Here is a 15947-nt window from a genome sequence, read left to right as displayed (position 1 = left end):
GTTGTCTGCAGTATGGGGGTGGGGCTGTGACTACCTCACAGACAGGATATAGGGGCTGGTTGTCTGCAGTATGGGGGCGGGGCTGGGACTCCCCCTCAGACAGGATGTAGGGGCTGGTTGTCTGCAGTATGGGGGCGGGGCTGTGACTACCTCACAGACAGGATATAGGGGCTGGCTGTCTGCAGTATGGGGGCGAGGCTGGGACTCCCCCTCAGAGAGGATGTATGGGCTGGTTGTCTGCAGTATGGGGGCGGGGCTGTGACTACCTCACAGAAAGGATGTAGGGGCTGGTTGTCTGCAGTATGGGGGCGGGGCTGGGACTCCCCCTCGGACAGGATGTAGGGGCTGGTTGTCTGCAGTATGGGGGCGGGGCTGGGACTCCCCCTCAGACAGGATGTAGGAGCTGGTTGTCTGCAGTATGGGGGCGGGGCTGTGAGTACCTCACAGACAGGATGTAGGGGCTGGTTGTCTGCAGTATGGGGGCGGGGTTGGGACTCCCCCTCAGACAGGATGTAGGGGCTGGTTGTCTGCAGTATGGGGGCGGGGCTGGGACTCCGCCTCAGACAGGATGTAGGGGCTGGCTGTGTGCAGTATGGGGGCGAGGCTGGGACTCCCCCCTCAGACAGGATGTAGGAGCTGGTTGTCTGCAGTATGGGGGTGAGGCTGGTACTCCCCCTCAGACAGGATGTAGGAGCTGGTTGTCTGCAGTATGGGGGCGGGGCTGGGACTCCCCCTCAGACAGGATATAGGGGCTGGCTGGCTGCAGTATGGGGGCGAGGCTGTGACTACCTCACAGACAGGATGTAGGGGCTGGCTGTCTGCAGTATGGGGGCGGGGCTGTGACTACCTCACAGACAGGATGTAGGGGCTGGCTGTCTGCAGTATGGGGGCGAGGCTGGGACTCCCCCTCAGAGAGGATGTATGGGCTGGTTGTCTGCAGTATGGGGGCGGGGCTGTGACTACCTCACAGACAGGATGTAGGGGCTGGTTGTCTGCAGTATGGGGGCGGGGCTGGGACTCCCCCTCAGACAGGATGTAGGGGCTGGTTGTCTGCAGTATGGGGGCGGGGCTGGGACTCCCCCTCAGACAGGATGTAGGAGCTGGTTGTCTGCAGTATGGGGGTGGGGCTGTGACTACCTCACAGACAGGATATAGGGGCTGGTTGTCTGCAGTATGGGGGCGGGGCTGGGACTCCCCCTCAGACAGGATGTAGGGGCTGGTTGTCTGCAGTATGGGGGCGGGGCTGTGACTACCTCACAGACAGGATATAGGGGCTGGCTGTCTGCAGTATGGGGGCGGGGCTGGGACTCCCCCTCAGACAGGATATAGGGGCTGGTTGTCTGCAGTATGGGGGTGGGGCTGTGACTACCTCGGAGACAGGATGTAGGGGCTGGTTGTCTGCAGTATGGGGGCGGGGCTGGGACTCCGCCTCAGACAGGATGTAGGGGCTGGCTGTGTGCAGTATGGGGGCGAGGCTGGGACTCCCCCCTCAGACAGGATGTAGGAGCTGGTTGTCTGCAGTATGGGGGCGAGGCTGGTACTCCCCCTCAGACAGGATGTAGGAGCTGGTTGTCTGCAGTATGGGGGCGGGGCTGGGACTCCCCCTCAGACAGGATATAGGGGCTGGCTGGCTGCAGTATGGGGGCGAGGCTGTGACTACCTCACAGACAGGATGTAGGGGCTGGCTGTCTGCAGTATGGGGGCGGGGCTGTGACTACCTCACAGACAGGATGTAGGGGCTGGCTGTCTGCAGTATGGGGGCGAGGCTGGGACTCCCCCTCAGAGAGGATGTATGGGCTGGTTGTCTGCAGTATGGGGGCGGGGCTGTGACTACCTCACAGACAGGATGTAGGGGCTGGTTGTCTGCAGTATGGGGGCGGGGCTGGGACTCCCCCTCGGACAGGATGTAGGGGCTGGTTGTCTGCAGTATGGGGGCGGGGCTGGGACTCCCCCTCAGACAGGATGTAGGAGCTGGTTGTCTGCAGTATGGGGGCGGGGCTGTGAGTACCTCACAGACAGGATGTAGGGGCTGGTTGTCTGCAGTATGGGGGCGGGGTTGGGACTCCCCCTCAGACAGGATGTAGGGGCTGGTTGTCTGCAGTATGGGGGCAGGGCTGGGACTCCCCCTCAGACAGGATGTAGGGGCTGGTTGTCTGCAGTATGGGGGCAGGGCTGGGACTCCCCCTCAGACAGGATGTAGGGGCTGGTTGTCTGCAGTATGGGGGCAGGGCTGGGACTCCCCCTCAGACAGGATGTAGGGGCTGGCTGTCTGCAGTATGGGGGCGGGGCTGGGACTCCCCCTCAGACAGGATATAGGGGCTGGCTGCAGTATGGGGGCGAGGCTGTGACTACCTCGCAGACAGGATGTAGGGGCTGGTTGTCTGCAGTATGGGGGCGGGGCTGGGACTCCCCCTCAGACAGGATGTAGGGGCTGGCTGGCTGCAGTATGGGGGCGGGGCTGGGACTCCCCCTCAGACAGGATGTAGGGGCTGGCTGTCTGCAGTATGGGGGCGAGGCTGTGACTACCTCACAGACAGGATATAGGGGCTGGTTGTCTGCAGTATGGGGGCGGGGCTGTGACTACCTCGCAGACAGGATGTAGGGGCTGGTTGTCTGCAGTATGGGGGCGGGGCTGTGACTACCTCACAGACAGGAAATAGGGGCTGGTTGTCAGCTGTATGGGGGGCAGGGCCGTGACTACCTCACAGACAGAATATAGGGCTTGGTTCTCAGCAGTATAGTGGCGGGGCTCTGACTACCTCTCAGACAGGATATAGGGGCTGGTTCTCAGCAGTTTAGGGGCGGGGCTGTGAGTACCTCTCAGACAGGATATAGGGGCTGGTTGTCTGCAGTATGGGGGCGGGGCTGGGACTCTCCCTCAGACAGGATGTAGGAGCTGGTTGTCTGCAGTATGGGGGCGGGGCTGGGACTCCCCCCTCAGACAGGATGTAGGGGCTGGTTGTCTGCAGTATGGGGGCGGGGCTGGGACTCCCCCTCAGACAGGATGTAGGAGCTGGTTGTCTGCAGTATGGGGGCGGGGCTGTGAGTACCTCACAGACAGGATGTAGGGGCTGGTTGTCTGCAGTATGGGGGCGGGGCTGGGACTCCCCCTCAGACAGGATGTAGGAGCTGGTTGTCTGCAGTATGGGGGCGGGGCTGTGAGTACCTCACAGACAGGATGTAGGGGCTGGTTGTCTGCAGTATGGGGGCAGGGCTGGGACTCCCCCTCAGACAGGATGTAGGGGCTGGCTGTCTGCAGTATGGGGGCGGGGCTGGGACTCCCCCTCAGACAGGATATAGGGGCTGGCTGTCTGCAGTATGGGGGCGAGGCTGTGAGTACCTCTCAGACAGGATGTAGGGGCTGGTTGTCTGCAGTATGGGGGTGGGGCTGTGACTACCTCGGAGACAGGATGTAGGGGCTGGTTGTCTGCAGTATGGGGGCGGGGCTGGGACTCCCCCTCAGACAGGAAATAGGGGCTGGCTGTCTGCAGTATGGGGGCGGGGCTGGGACTCCCCCTCAGACAAGATGTAGGGGCTGGTTGTCTGCAGTATGGGGGCGGGGCTGTGACTACCTCACAGACAGGAAATAGGGGCTGGTTGTCAGCTGTATGGGGGGCAGGGCTGTGACTACCTCACAGACAGAATATAGGGCTTGGTTCTCAGCAGTATAGTGGCGGGGCTCTGACTACCTCTCAGACAGGATATAGGGGCTGGTTCTCAGCAGTTTAGGGGCGGGGCTGTGAGTACCTCTCAGACAGGATATAGGGGCTGGCTGTCTGCAGTATGGGGGCGGGGCTGTGCCTACCTTGCAGACAGGATATAGGGGGTTGGCTGTCTGCAGTATGGGGGTGGGGCTGTGCCTACCTTGCAGACAGGATATAGGGGCTGGTTGTCAGTAGTATTGGGGCGGGGCTGTCTGCAGTATGGGGGCGGGGCTGTGACTACCTTGCAGACAGGATATAGGGGGTTGGCTGTCTGCAGTATGGGGGCGGGGCTGAGACTACCTCTCAGACAGGATTTAGGGGCTGCTTGTCAGTATGGGGGCTGTGACTGCCTCTCAGTAATAGATGACACTGTAGTTTGCTCTACGCGGGTCTCACGGACAGTGATGGCGCAGTTACGTGTCGTCAGATAACAGCGGATGGCGGTGGTCTCGGGCAGCCTTATTTCCCACATGTCTGATGTTGCACATTGTAGGAGAGGTGGGCGGTTGGCTGATCACTGCGAGACTCCGCTGCTTCTGCTGCAGATGATGATTCATTTATTAATGGAAAAAATTTTATCTGCCAGATTTTAACCCCTTCCTTTCTGGAGTTTCTTATGAGTAACAGGAAGGTCTCAAAGAACCTCTAAAAAACAATTTTTTGCCAAGAGCGGCAGAGTTGTGAATGCAGCTTTGGATGTAACTAGAGTATAAAGCACTATGTAACCGAAGTACAAAAGAAGTTCTACATTTCCTTCCCAGTCATTTCTGCAGACGCCGCCACTTTTTATTGTTTGGGTGTGTCGCTTCTCTACTACTAATATGAACAGGACATAAATCACGCCGAGCCCCGCGGGCGGCCGGAATCAGGAAAGTGTCATATAAAAATCATTAATTGCAAAAACGGGAATTCTGGCCAAAAACTTCTTGCTGATCTGTCATGAATTGTTTGAGAAACCTGGGAGACGAGCAGTAAGGATGGCATTTTGGCTTCCACAAGGTTACCACCCAAAACCGCCCTGCTGTACCGCATATGAGGGGGTAAATAGTAACACAACATGGGCAGTATTATAGCAGTTATATTATTGTACATAGGGGGCAGTATTATAGTAATGTGTAGTCTTGCGCATAATGGGGGGGGGCGGTATTATAGTAATTGTAGTCTTTCACATAGCGGGGGGGGGGGGGCGGTATTATAGTAGTTTCTAGTCTTGCTCATTGGGGTTTGGTATTACAGTGGTTAGATATCTTCAGCTGTTACTTTCAGGGTGCAGCCGGTCCTGTAGTCCGCCGTGCATGTGTACATATAGACTGGTGTATATACGTCTCCTCCTCTGTGCCCTTGGCGGTTCTTTAGTCACAATACATGTGACTTCGCTGCTCTCATTATCTGACCCTTATCTGTGCTTCGTGCCTCGTCTGATGACACAAGGCGTGACGCGTGCGGCGCACGTTCCGCTCGGCGAGCAGCACTCTCACACCCAAGGTGTTTTTATATCAACAAGCAGGTCACGCTGCGGCTCCGTGGAGAGCTCCATTATCCAGGATTCCTATTCGAGTTCTGTTTGGGGGTTCTGGAAGGTTCCGGCGTGTTCCTCTGAGGGGCCTCATACAGCTGTGCTGGTGGACTTCAGCTATCAGAATGGCGCCATGTCATACCACACTTCACCTGCAGGTGATGCTGCAGCCGATTTGTCTGGCTTTATGCAGCTTCTTGTGGCAGAATCGGGAATGTTGTTTCTGATTGGTTGCGGTTGGCGTCACGGCTGCCATGTTTCTCTCGGCTCAGTTACCTGGCGCTCATGCTTGTCTTGAGTAGATTGGTGAGGCCCGCCCGCCCCTGCCTGCTGACTAATCCGCTCAAGTCATTATGGTCCTGCGGGTGTGCGGCGGCTCTTCTGTAATTATCACTCATTAGTCCCTCCAGGAAATTTCCATTCATAAATGCCACCACTTCTCCAAGAATCCGTAAAAAGGTGAAGAACGTTCCGGAGCCACAGACGACCGCTTATTGTGGCGACGAAGTTCTGAAGTGAAGCGGAGATTTGCCTCTAATCCTATTAACTCTTTAATAACCATAAAGCTTTGATGCCAGCAGGGATTTTCTGCGCTCGACAGGATGGATTTAAAGGATATAAGAGTGGACAGAAAATTCACCGGGAAAGATGGCGGAGTAACCGAAGCGAAAAACCTGCGCGTCCTTCTAGTCGCCCCCCTGATGCAGATCTGCCAGAGCGACTCCGAGGAGATGACAGCGGTCATGTGCCGTTCCGCACTGGCGTGACCGCTGAGACCAATGAGCGGTCAATGGCATGTCATTCATGCAGTCTCTTCCGGGAGCAGCGTGGCGCCCGTCCAGTGACCCCGCGTTCCTGCCCGTTACCAGCCGGTACAGTACAGATTATGCCACAGCGCCTCTAGGCGATGGCACGGATCTAGCGACCCCTCCATAATGATTATTGCGGCAGGGCCGCGGATCGGACGTCTTCCATGTACTTCAGTGTGAAATCCGCACAGATCGCAGCATTTTTGCTGGTGTAGAGGAAATCGCGTTTTGCCATAGCATATGGGCGGTATTTACTGCGGAGGCGGGCGCTCACTCTGGATTCCGCAGTGCCAGTTTGCCAGTGTGCAGGCGGCCTCGGGGTATGTTCATACGCGGTGGATTCAGGAATGGATCCACACCAAGTCTGTGTTTAAATAAGCGCCACGGGGCACATGTGACGTGTATCTGCAGCAGATGTCACTCTTACAGTTGAAGTGGCGCAGTCGGCTGCGGATCCGCCTCAAACTAGGTGCCAATACCGCGGAGTGTGATGGCGGGGTTTGTTGCCGTAGCTTCTGGCCGCTGTTCCATCAGCTCAGTCCTTCTTCCTCACCTGCAACATCACTTTCCAGGCTTGCGGCGGTCCTTTCCCCATCTGTCACTCGCAGCGGAAGGCTTGTGGCTTGGATAACGCGGCACATAAAGCCGCCACCCGGTTCCCATCGTCCCGAGCCCGCAGCCAGAAGACACAATCCCCTCTCATCAAAGGACTATTATATAGAGATCATTCCTTACGTCATAAAAGATGCAGGACGGGGGGATCCGTCACCTCTGTACGAGACATGGGCCGGGTCCTGCAGACGGTCAGTAGGAGCCGCCCCGCCATCTTCCTCTCTTCTTCCATTGCCCACTACTTTTGGTTACCATTTTCATAATTCTATTTGCTGTGTCTAATGCAGAACAATTAATTGTGTCGGAAACCGTCAGCAACTTGCTGTTGATGGAACCTTTGTTCCTTTTTCTTCGGTAACCTGAGTACAACTGGCCGATCCCCAGAAAAATCTTTAGCTGCTCCTTGGAAACCATCAGCAAGAAGGCTATTGGCTAACGACTAAGGGTTACTATTGACCTTCCCGATGTGAAGCCCTCAGAACTCCCATCTAAGAACCTCAATGGAATCGGAAACTCAAAAACGTCTTCTTCCCTAGCGGTGTCGGTGCGCCCCCTTAGTCACCGGACACACATGGAGCCCGTAGTCACGTTCCTGTCAGATGTTAGAGCGGATCACAATGGACGGATGCAATGCCTTCTGGGATACCGCAGATCATGGTGTGCGGTGGGGGGCATGTAGACTCTAACCACAAGGCGTAAGGTCCGGGGAACGTGGAGGATGAGAAGGAAGGTCGTTATCATCACTACACCCCCCCATCCCCCGCACGTCCGATCCGTCTCTTTGGTGGTCGCCGCTCACTTCTGACATCATTGTGACAATGGAGGGGGGGGGGGGGGGGGAAGGGTCCTGGTGGGATTTTCTGTTCAGCTGCGGCAGACGCCATATCTGTAGCGTCCTGGTATGAAATTCCCGGGATGGTTTCCTCAAGGAGGAAGAAGGGGCCGGATGCTTCCTGCAGGCTATATTACAGAAAGCATTGACGGCGGGGGAGTCGCCCGTACGCTCCGCGTATGCTGGTGGGTTCCCCTCCCCCACATTCTGACATTTGTTGTCTGGAAAGTGGAAGACGACTTCATCACTAAACACCGAAGACTCCATGAAACCGTCGCCGTCCGTTACAGTTTACATATTTTCGCAGAAGGAACGTCGCCGCGGTTTGTCATCCGGTTTCTCGGTCGGTAATAATTACAATCGGCAGGGATCACATCGCAAACATCTGCGCAGAATCTCCTCGCGGTCGGCTGCAGGACGACTAATTCTCTGCTCGCTCTACACTGGATTTCTGAGAACGGCTGGATTACTTTCACTTAAACATAAAACCTTTCCCTTAAAATCGCATTACTACTTACGAATTGTGCGCCGCTGGGCGGAGCTTCACCAAACCTGACTTTGCCCACTAATAGTCTGAGAGACGTGAAAATGTAGGAAGCAAAACGCTCGCTTGTCTTCGCTGGCAGCCATATTGTACGGGACGTTACGGTGCGGCGATACCAAACACGGAAAAAAACTTCTAAACAAATGTTAAAGTGCGGAATTAAAGGGATTTCTTTTACTGTTTATGCAATTTTTTCTTTCTTACATTTATGTAATCCTAGTGATAATAGGCCATGGCAGACCTAGCTAGACGCCTGGCGTCCGGTTGCCATAGTAATCCATTGGCCCTCAACGATTCTTTGGTGTGAGGGCCAATAATGTCAGCTAGGGAGCTCCGCCCCTCTGAACCATTTATATGCCACGATCCACACTGAGCCTGCACCATCCGTAGGGCACAAATGTACAACCATTCACCCACTGATGATCTATCCCGAGGAGCCCGTACCACCAGGCGCCCTGAACCTCAGGCGGGAGGCTGCAGGACCTCGCAGTGACAGCAGCAGGCTGCTATGTGGCCTAACTGAATGACGATCCAGAAAGGAGCGGCTCCTCGCTTGTCGTTCAGTTGCTGCAGCGTTTACACTGATTTTATTCAGATTCTCGCAGGAAATCGAACGATAATCGCTCCGTGTAGAAGCTTCCTTAGTGAAATACTTCTGCTGAATTGCTGCCTGGTTGGAGGTCCGCTGCGGGGCGCCTTTACTGCTGGGGCCACGATGGCGGCGCCTTTACTGCTGGGGCCACGATGGCGGCGCCGTTACTGCTGGGGCCACGATGGCGGCGCCGTTACTGCTGGGGCCACGATGGCGGCGCCGTTACTGCTGGGGCCACGATGGCGGCGCCGTTACTGCTGGGGCCACGATGGCGGCGCCGTTACTGCTGGGGCCACGATGGCGGCGCCGTTACTGCTGGGGCCACGATGGCGGCGCCGTTACTGCTGGGGCCACGATGGCGGCGCCGTTACTGCTGGGGCCACGATGGCGGCGCCGTTACTGCTGGGGCCACGATGGCGGCGCCGTTACTGCTGGGGCCACGATGGCGGCGCCGTTACTGCTGGGGCCACGATGGCGGCGCCGTTACTGCTGGGGCCACGATGGCGGCGCCGTTACTGCTGGGGCCACGATGGCGGCGCCTTACTGCTGGGGCCACGATGGCGGCGCCGTTACTGCTGGGGCCACAATGGGGGGGGGGGGTCGCTACTACTACTGGGGCTATGGTGTGTGTGATTGGTAATACTACTGCGGCCACAACTTGGGGGGGGTCGGTATTACTACTGGGGCCACGATGGGAGGGGTCAGTATTACTACTGGAGTCAGTATTACTACTGGGGCCACGATGGGGGATGGTCAGTATTACTACTGGGGCCACGATGGGGGGGGTCAGTATTACTACTGGGGCCACGATGGGGGGGGTCAGTATTACTACTGGGGCCACGATGGGGGGGGTCAGTATTACTACTGGGGCCACGATGGGGGGGGTCAGTATTACTACTGGGGCCACGATGGGGGGGGTCAGTATTACTACTGGGGCCACGATGGGGGGGGTCAGTATTACTACTGGGGCCACGATGGGGGGGGGGCAGTATTACTACTGGGGCCACGATGGGGGGGGGGCAGTATTACTACTGGGGCCACGATGGGGGGGGGGTCAGTATTACTACTGGGGCCACGATGGGGGGGGGGGGTCAGTATTACTACTGGGGCCACGATGGGGGGGGGGGGTCAGTATTACTACTGGGGCCACGATGGGGGGGGTCAGTATTACTACTGGGGCCACGATGGGGGGGGTCAGTATTACTACTGGGGCCACGATGGGGGGTCAGTATTACTACTGGGGCCACGATGGGGGGGTCAGTATTACTACTGGGGCCACGATGGGGGGGGTGGTGGGCGGTATTACTACTAGGGGCCACGATGGGGGGTGGTGGGCGGTATTACTACTAGGGGCCACGAATGGGGTGGGTGGGCGGTATTACTACTAGGGGCCACGAATGGGGTGGGTGGGCGGTATTACTACTAGGGGCCCACGAATGGGGTGGGTGGGCAGTATTACTACTGGAGCCACAATGGCGGGGAGAGGTCGGTATTACTACTGGGGCCACAATGGGGGGAGAGGTCGGTATTATTACTAGGAGGGCCGTCATTACTACTGGAGCCCCTAACTGGGTCAAAATTACCACTGGGGCCTTTAAGGAGGTCACTGTTAATACTAGAGCCACTATGGGGGGGTCACTATTACTCCTGAGACCATTTTTACTATTGGGGCCACTAAGGGGGAAACTCATAATTGTGGCACTTGTGGCCATCAATAGTAAAGTCCTGGACAGCCCATGTAGAGACCCGTTAGATGAGTGCTAATCTCCTTGCTCATCTCTGGTATACTGGACAAAAAACCTCAGTGTAAGGCCTCGTTCACACGGGCGACAGTTGCGCGATTTCCTTGCGTTGTGACAATGCTACAAATCGCATATACGTGAAGCCCGCGCTCTCCTATGGGTTCCTTCACATTAGCGATGTTTTGTAGCATGCCACATTGCGAGTCAAAAACCTCGCGGGTCCCGCGATAAGCACGCCAATTGTGAGGTTATGTAGTCCATGTTTTCCTATGGAGCCTTCCTCTCGGTTGCACCGTGTTTTGCTGCAGGGTGATGCAACTTTGACAGTAGGAAATCCTACTGTCAAAGCCCTAAAATAAGCCCTAGCTGCAGGAAAAAAAGAAACATCCATCACCTAAGAAGCGCTGTCAGCTCCGCTGCATCTTCAGTGAATGGCTGTGATTGGTTCATCGAGCGCTGACTCTGATTGCCTGAGTCGCAGCCCTCAGCCAATCAGAGGCAGGGATTCCTGGAGGCGGGGATTTTTCTAATTCCCGGCCAGAAGAGATGCTAAAGACCAGTAACGGGGAGAAGATGCAGCAGAGCTGACAGCGCTGCTAAGGTGATCTACTTTTTTACGGCCCAATGATCGGCAAAAGAACGGTTGGGCGAATGAATTTTGCCCGATTATCGGGCCGTGCAGCAAGCCCTCAAGAATCCGTCTGCGCCCGGTATCAGCGGATGCCGCGGATCGTCTCAGCGCTGCGCAGATTATCGTGCTCCGTTACCACGAGGCTCGCGTTGTGAGGGGTTCTGTTGACACACAACATGTTTGTTAGTAGTCGCCACGGATTCTGCCTCTCCCGTACTATTGTGCTTTTTGCTGGCATGGCTTCCTGGCATCGCCCGGGCCCCTGATCTGTCAGTGCCAAAAACACGGCCCCTGATAAAGGAATTACGCGCCATCCAATTGTGTAAAGGGATCAGTGACGCTTTGCAGATGTCGCTGAACTTTTGTGAGAGTCTTGTTTTTAGCCTGCGGGCAAATTTGAATGGGAGGGGGAGGGGCACGCTTCTGTACAATGACATTGTGACACAGCCGCCCTGGTAGCAAGACAGCGAGAGGAGGCTGCGAATGCCAGCACACTGCCCACTACAGCGCAACAAGGCTCTTATTGATGTCTGCATGCAGCTGGTGAGATGAGATACCACAGATACAATATGGCTGCCAGTACCGCTCCCACTGGGGGGGGGGTTCACCAAGCTGTCTAGAAGCTCGAATGGCGAACAACTAATAGATGAGCGGAATTTTTTTTTATATATTTAACTGCAATTACTTTTTGTTCCGGCTCTTTTCTTAGAAAACGGCAGATTCTGATCTCTCACATTTCTTAGAATATTTTTGGAACTTTCAGCTGTCAAATCACTTCCAGCATACAGAGAATCTGTTACCCATCCTGCCTCATCATGAGAGCAATAACTGTATACATCCCAGAATGCCACAGGGTGGAGTGCAGATATACTCCTGCTGTGCTCACTGTCACCCCCTGCTGAGTAAAACTTGTTGTACGAGTGCAGATGTACAATAAAAATGACTACTATAATACTGCCCCTATGTACAAGAAAATAACTACTATAATACTGCCCCCTATGTACAAGAATATAACTACTATAATACTGCCCCCTATGTACAAGAATATAACTACTGTAACACTGCCTCCTATGTACAAGAATATAACTACTATAATACTGCCCCCTATGTACAAGAATATAACTACTATAATACTGCCCCCTATGTACAAGAATATAACTACTATAATACTGCCTCCTATGTACAAGAATATAACTACTATAATACTGCCCCCTATGTACAAGAATATAACTACTATAATACTGCCTCCTATGTACAAGAATATAACTACTATAATACTGCCCCCTATGTACAAGAATATAACTACTATAATACTGCCTCCTATGTACAAGAATATAACTACTATAATACTGCCTCCTATGTACAAGAATATAACTACTATAATACTGCCTCCTATGTACAAGAATATAACTACTATAATACTGCCTCCTATGTACAAGAATATAACTACTATAATACTGCCCCTATGTACAAGAATATAACTACTATAATACTGCCCCCTATGTACAAGAATATAACTACTATAATACTGCCCCTATGTACAAGAATATAACTACTATAATACTGCCTCCTATGTACAAGAATATAACTACTATAATACTGCCCCTATGTACAAGAATATAACTACTATAATACTGCCCCCTATGTACAAGAATATAACTACTATAATACTGCCTCCTATGTACAAGAATATAACTACTATAATACTGCCTCCTATGTACAAGAATATAACTACTATAATACTGCCTCCTATGTACAAGAATATAACTACTATAATACTGCCCCCTATGTACAAGAATATAACTACTATAATACTGCCCCTATGTACAAGAATATAACTACTATAATACTGCCCCCTATGTACAAGAATATAACTACTATAATACTGCCCCTATGTACAAGAATATAACTACTATAATACTGCCCCTATGTACAAGAATATAACTACTATAATACTGCCCCCTATGTACAAGAATATAACTACTATAATACTGCCTCCTATGTACAAGAATATAACTACTATAATACTGCCCCCTATGTACAAGAATATAACTACTATAATACTGCCTCCTATGTACAAGAATATAACTACTATAATACTGCCCCCTATGTACAAGAATATAACTACTATAATACTGCCCCTATGTACAAGAATATAACTACTATAATACTGCCCCCTATGTACAAGAATATAACTACTATAATACTGCCTCCTATGTACAAGAATATAACTACTATAATACTGCCTCCTATGTACAAGAATATAACTACTATAATACTGCCCCTATGTACAAGAATATAACTATTATAATACTGCCTCCTATGTACAGGAATATAACTACTATAATACTGCCCCCTATGTACAAGAATATAACTACTATAATACTGCCCCTATGTACAAGAATATAACTACTATAATACTGCCTCCTATGTACAGGAATATAACTACTATAATACTGCCCCCTATGTACAAGAATATAACTACTATAATACTGCCCCCTATGTACAAGAATATAACTACTATAATACTGCCTCCTATGTACAAGAATATAACTACTATAATACTGCTCATATGTACAAGAATATAACTACTATAATACTGCCCCCTATGTACAAGAATATAACTACTATAATACTGCCCCCTATGTACAAGAATATAACTAATATAATACTGCCCCTATGTACAAGAATATACCTACTATAATACTGCCCCCTATGTACAAGAATATAACTACTATAATACTGCCCCTATGTACAAGAATATAACTACTATAATACTACCTCCTATGTACAAGAATATAACTACTATAATACTGCTCCTATGTACAAGAATATAACTACTATAATACTGCCCCTATGTACAAGAATATAACTACTATAATACTGCCCCCTATGTACAAGAATATAACTACTATAATACTGCCTCCCATGTTCAAGAATATAACTACTATAATACTGCCTCCCATGTTCAAGAATATAACTACTATAATACTGCCTCCCATGTTCAAGAATATAACTACTATAATACTGCCCCCTATGTACAAGAATATAACTACTGTAATACTGCCCCCTATGTGCAAGAATTTAACTACTGTAATACTGCCCCCTATGTACAAGAATATAACTACTGTAATACTGCCCCCTATGTACAAGAATATAACTACTATAATACCGCCCCCTATGTACAAGAATATAACTACTATAATACTGCCCCCTTTGTACAAGAATATAACTACTATAATAATGCTATCTAAGTACAAGAATATAACTACTATAATACTGCCCCCTTTGTACAAGAATATAACTACTATAATAATGCTATCTAAGTACAAGAATATAACTACTATAATACTGCCCCCTATGTACAAGAATATAACTACTATACTACTGACCATTAGGAGGTTGTGTGAGTGGCTGCTTTCAGTGATTTTGTTTTATATTTCTCCTACTGTGACGTACTCTTGAACATAGGGGGCGGTATTATAGTAGTTATATTCTTGTTCATAGGAGCAGTATTATAGTAGTTATATTCTTGTACATAGGGGGCAGTATTACAGTAGTTATATTCTTGTTCATAGGAGGCAGTATTATAGTAGTTATATTCTTGTACATAGGGGGCAGTATTATAGTAGTTATATTCTTGTACATAGGGGGCAGTATTATAGTAGTTATATTCTTGTACATAGGGGGCAGTATTATAGTAGTTATATTCCTGTACATAGGGGGCAGTATTATAGTAGTTATATTCTTGTACATAGGAGCAGTATTATAGTAGTTATATTGTTGTACATAGGGAGCAGTATTATAGTAGTTATATTCTTGTACATAGGGGGCAGTATTATAGTAGTTATATTCTTGTACATAGGGGGCAGTATTATAGTAGTTATATTCTTGTACATAGGGGGCAGTATTATAGTAGTTATATTCTTGTACATAGGGGGCAGTATTATAGTAGTTATATTCCTGTACATAGGGGGCAGTATTATAGTAGTTATATTCTTGTACATAGGAGCAGTATTATAGTAGTTATATTGTTGTACATAGGGAGCAGTATTATAGTAGTTATATTCTTGTACATAGGGGGCAGTATTATAGTAGTTATATTCTTGTACATAGGGTGCGGTATTATAGTAGTTATATTCTTGTACATAGGGGACAGTATTATAGTAGTTATATATAGGGGGCAGTATTATAGTAGTTATATTCTTGTACATAGGGAGCGGTATTATAGTAGTTGTATTCTTGTACATAGGGAGCAGTATTATAGTAGTTATATTCTTGTACATAGGGGGCAGTATTATAGTAGTTATATTCTTGTACATAGGGGGCAGTATTATAGTAGTTATATTCTTGTACACAGGAGGCAGTTTTATAGTAGTTATATTCCTGTACATAGGGGGCAGTATTATAGTAGTTATATTCTTGTACATAGGAGCAGTATTATAGTAGTTATATTGTTGTACATAGGGAGCAGTATTATAGTAGTTATATTCTTGTACATAGGGGGCAGTATTATAGTAGTTATATTCTTGTACATAGGGGGCAGTATTATAGTAGTTATATTCTTGTATATAGGGGGCAGTATTATAGTAGTTATATTCTTATACATAGGGGGCAGTATTATAGTAGTTATATTCTTGTACATAGGAGGCAGTATTATAGTAGTTATATTCTTGTACATAGGGTGCGGTATTATAGTAGTTATATTCTTGTACATAGGGGACAGTATTATAGTAGTTATATATAGGGGGCAGTATTATAGTAGTTATATTCTTGTACATAGGGAGCGGTATTATAGTAGTTGTATTCTTGTACATAGGGAGCAGTATTATAGTAGTTATATTCTTGTACATAGGGAGCAGTATTATAGTAGTTATATTCTTGTTCATAGGGGGCAGTATTATAGTAGTTATATTCTTGTACATAGGGGGCAGTATTATAGTAGTTATATTCTTGTACACAGGA

General features: G+C 50.1%; 1 protein-coding gene across 4 annotated transcripts in view; it reads left to right on the top strand.

The window, feature by feature from the left end:
- Positions 1–15947, top strand: part of LOC136579986 (dual specificity testis-specific protein kinase 1-like) — a 53948-nt gene that overhangs the window by 11890 nt on the left and 26111 nt on the right. The window contains exon 1 of one of the 4 annotated variants that reach the window (XM_066580121.1): positions 5111–5378. The exons of the other annotated variants lie outside the window; for them this stretch is intronic. Within the exon in view, the coding sequence (XP_066436218.1) occupies positions 5126–5378 (253 nt within the window). The 5' untranslated portion in view covers positions 5111–5125. Of the gene's footprint in view, positions 1–5110; positions 5379–15947 lie in introns of those variants that run through there. 4 annotated transcript variants of the gene reach the window in all.

Source organism: Eleutherodactylus coqui, chromosome 10 (assembly GCF_035609145.1).
Source record: "Eleutherodactylus coqui strain aEleCoq1 chromosome 10, aEleCoq1.hap1, whole genome shotgun sequence".
Lineage (NCBI taxonomy): Eukaryota > Metazoa > Chordata > Amphibia > Anura > Eleutherodactylidae > Eleutherodactylus > Eleutherodactylus coqui.
The sequence above is the reverse complement of the archived record's forward strand: the minus strand, read 5'-3'. Positions and strand labels throughout refer to the sequence as shown.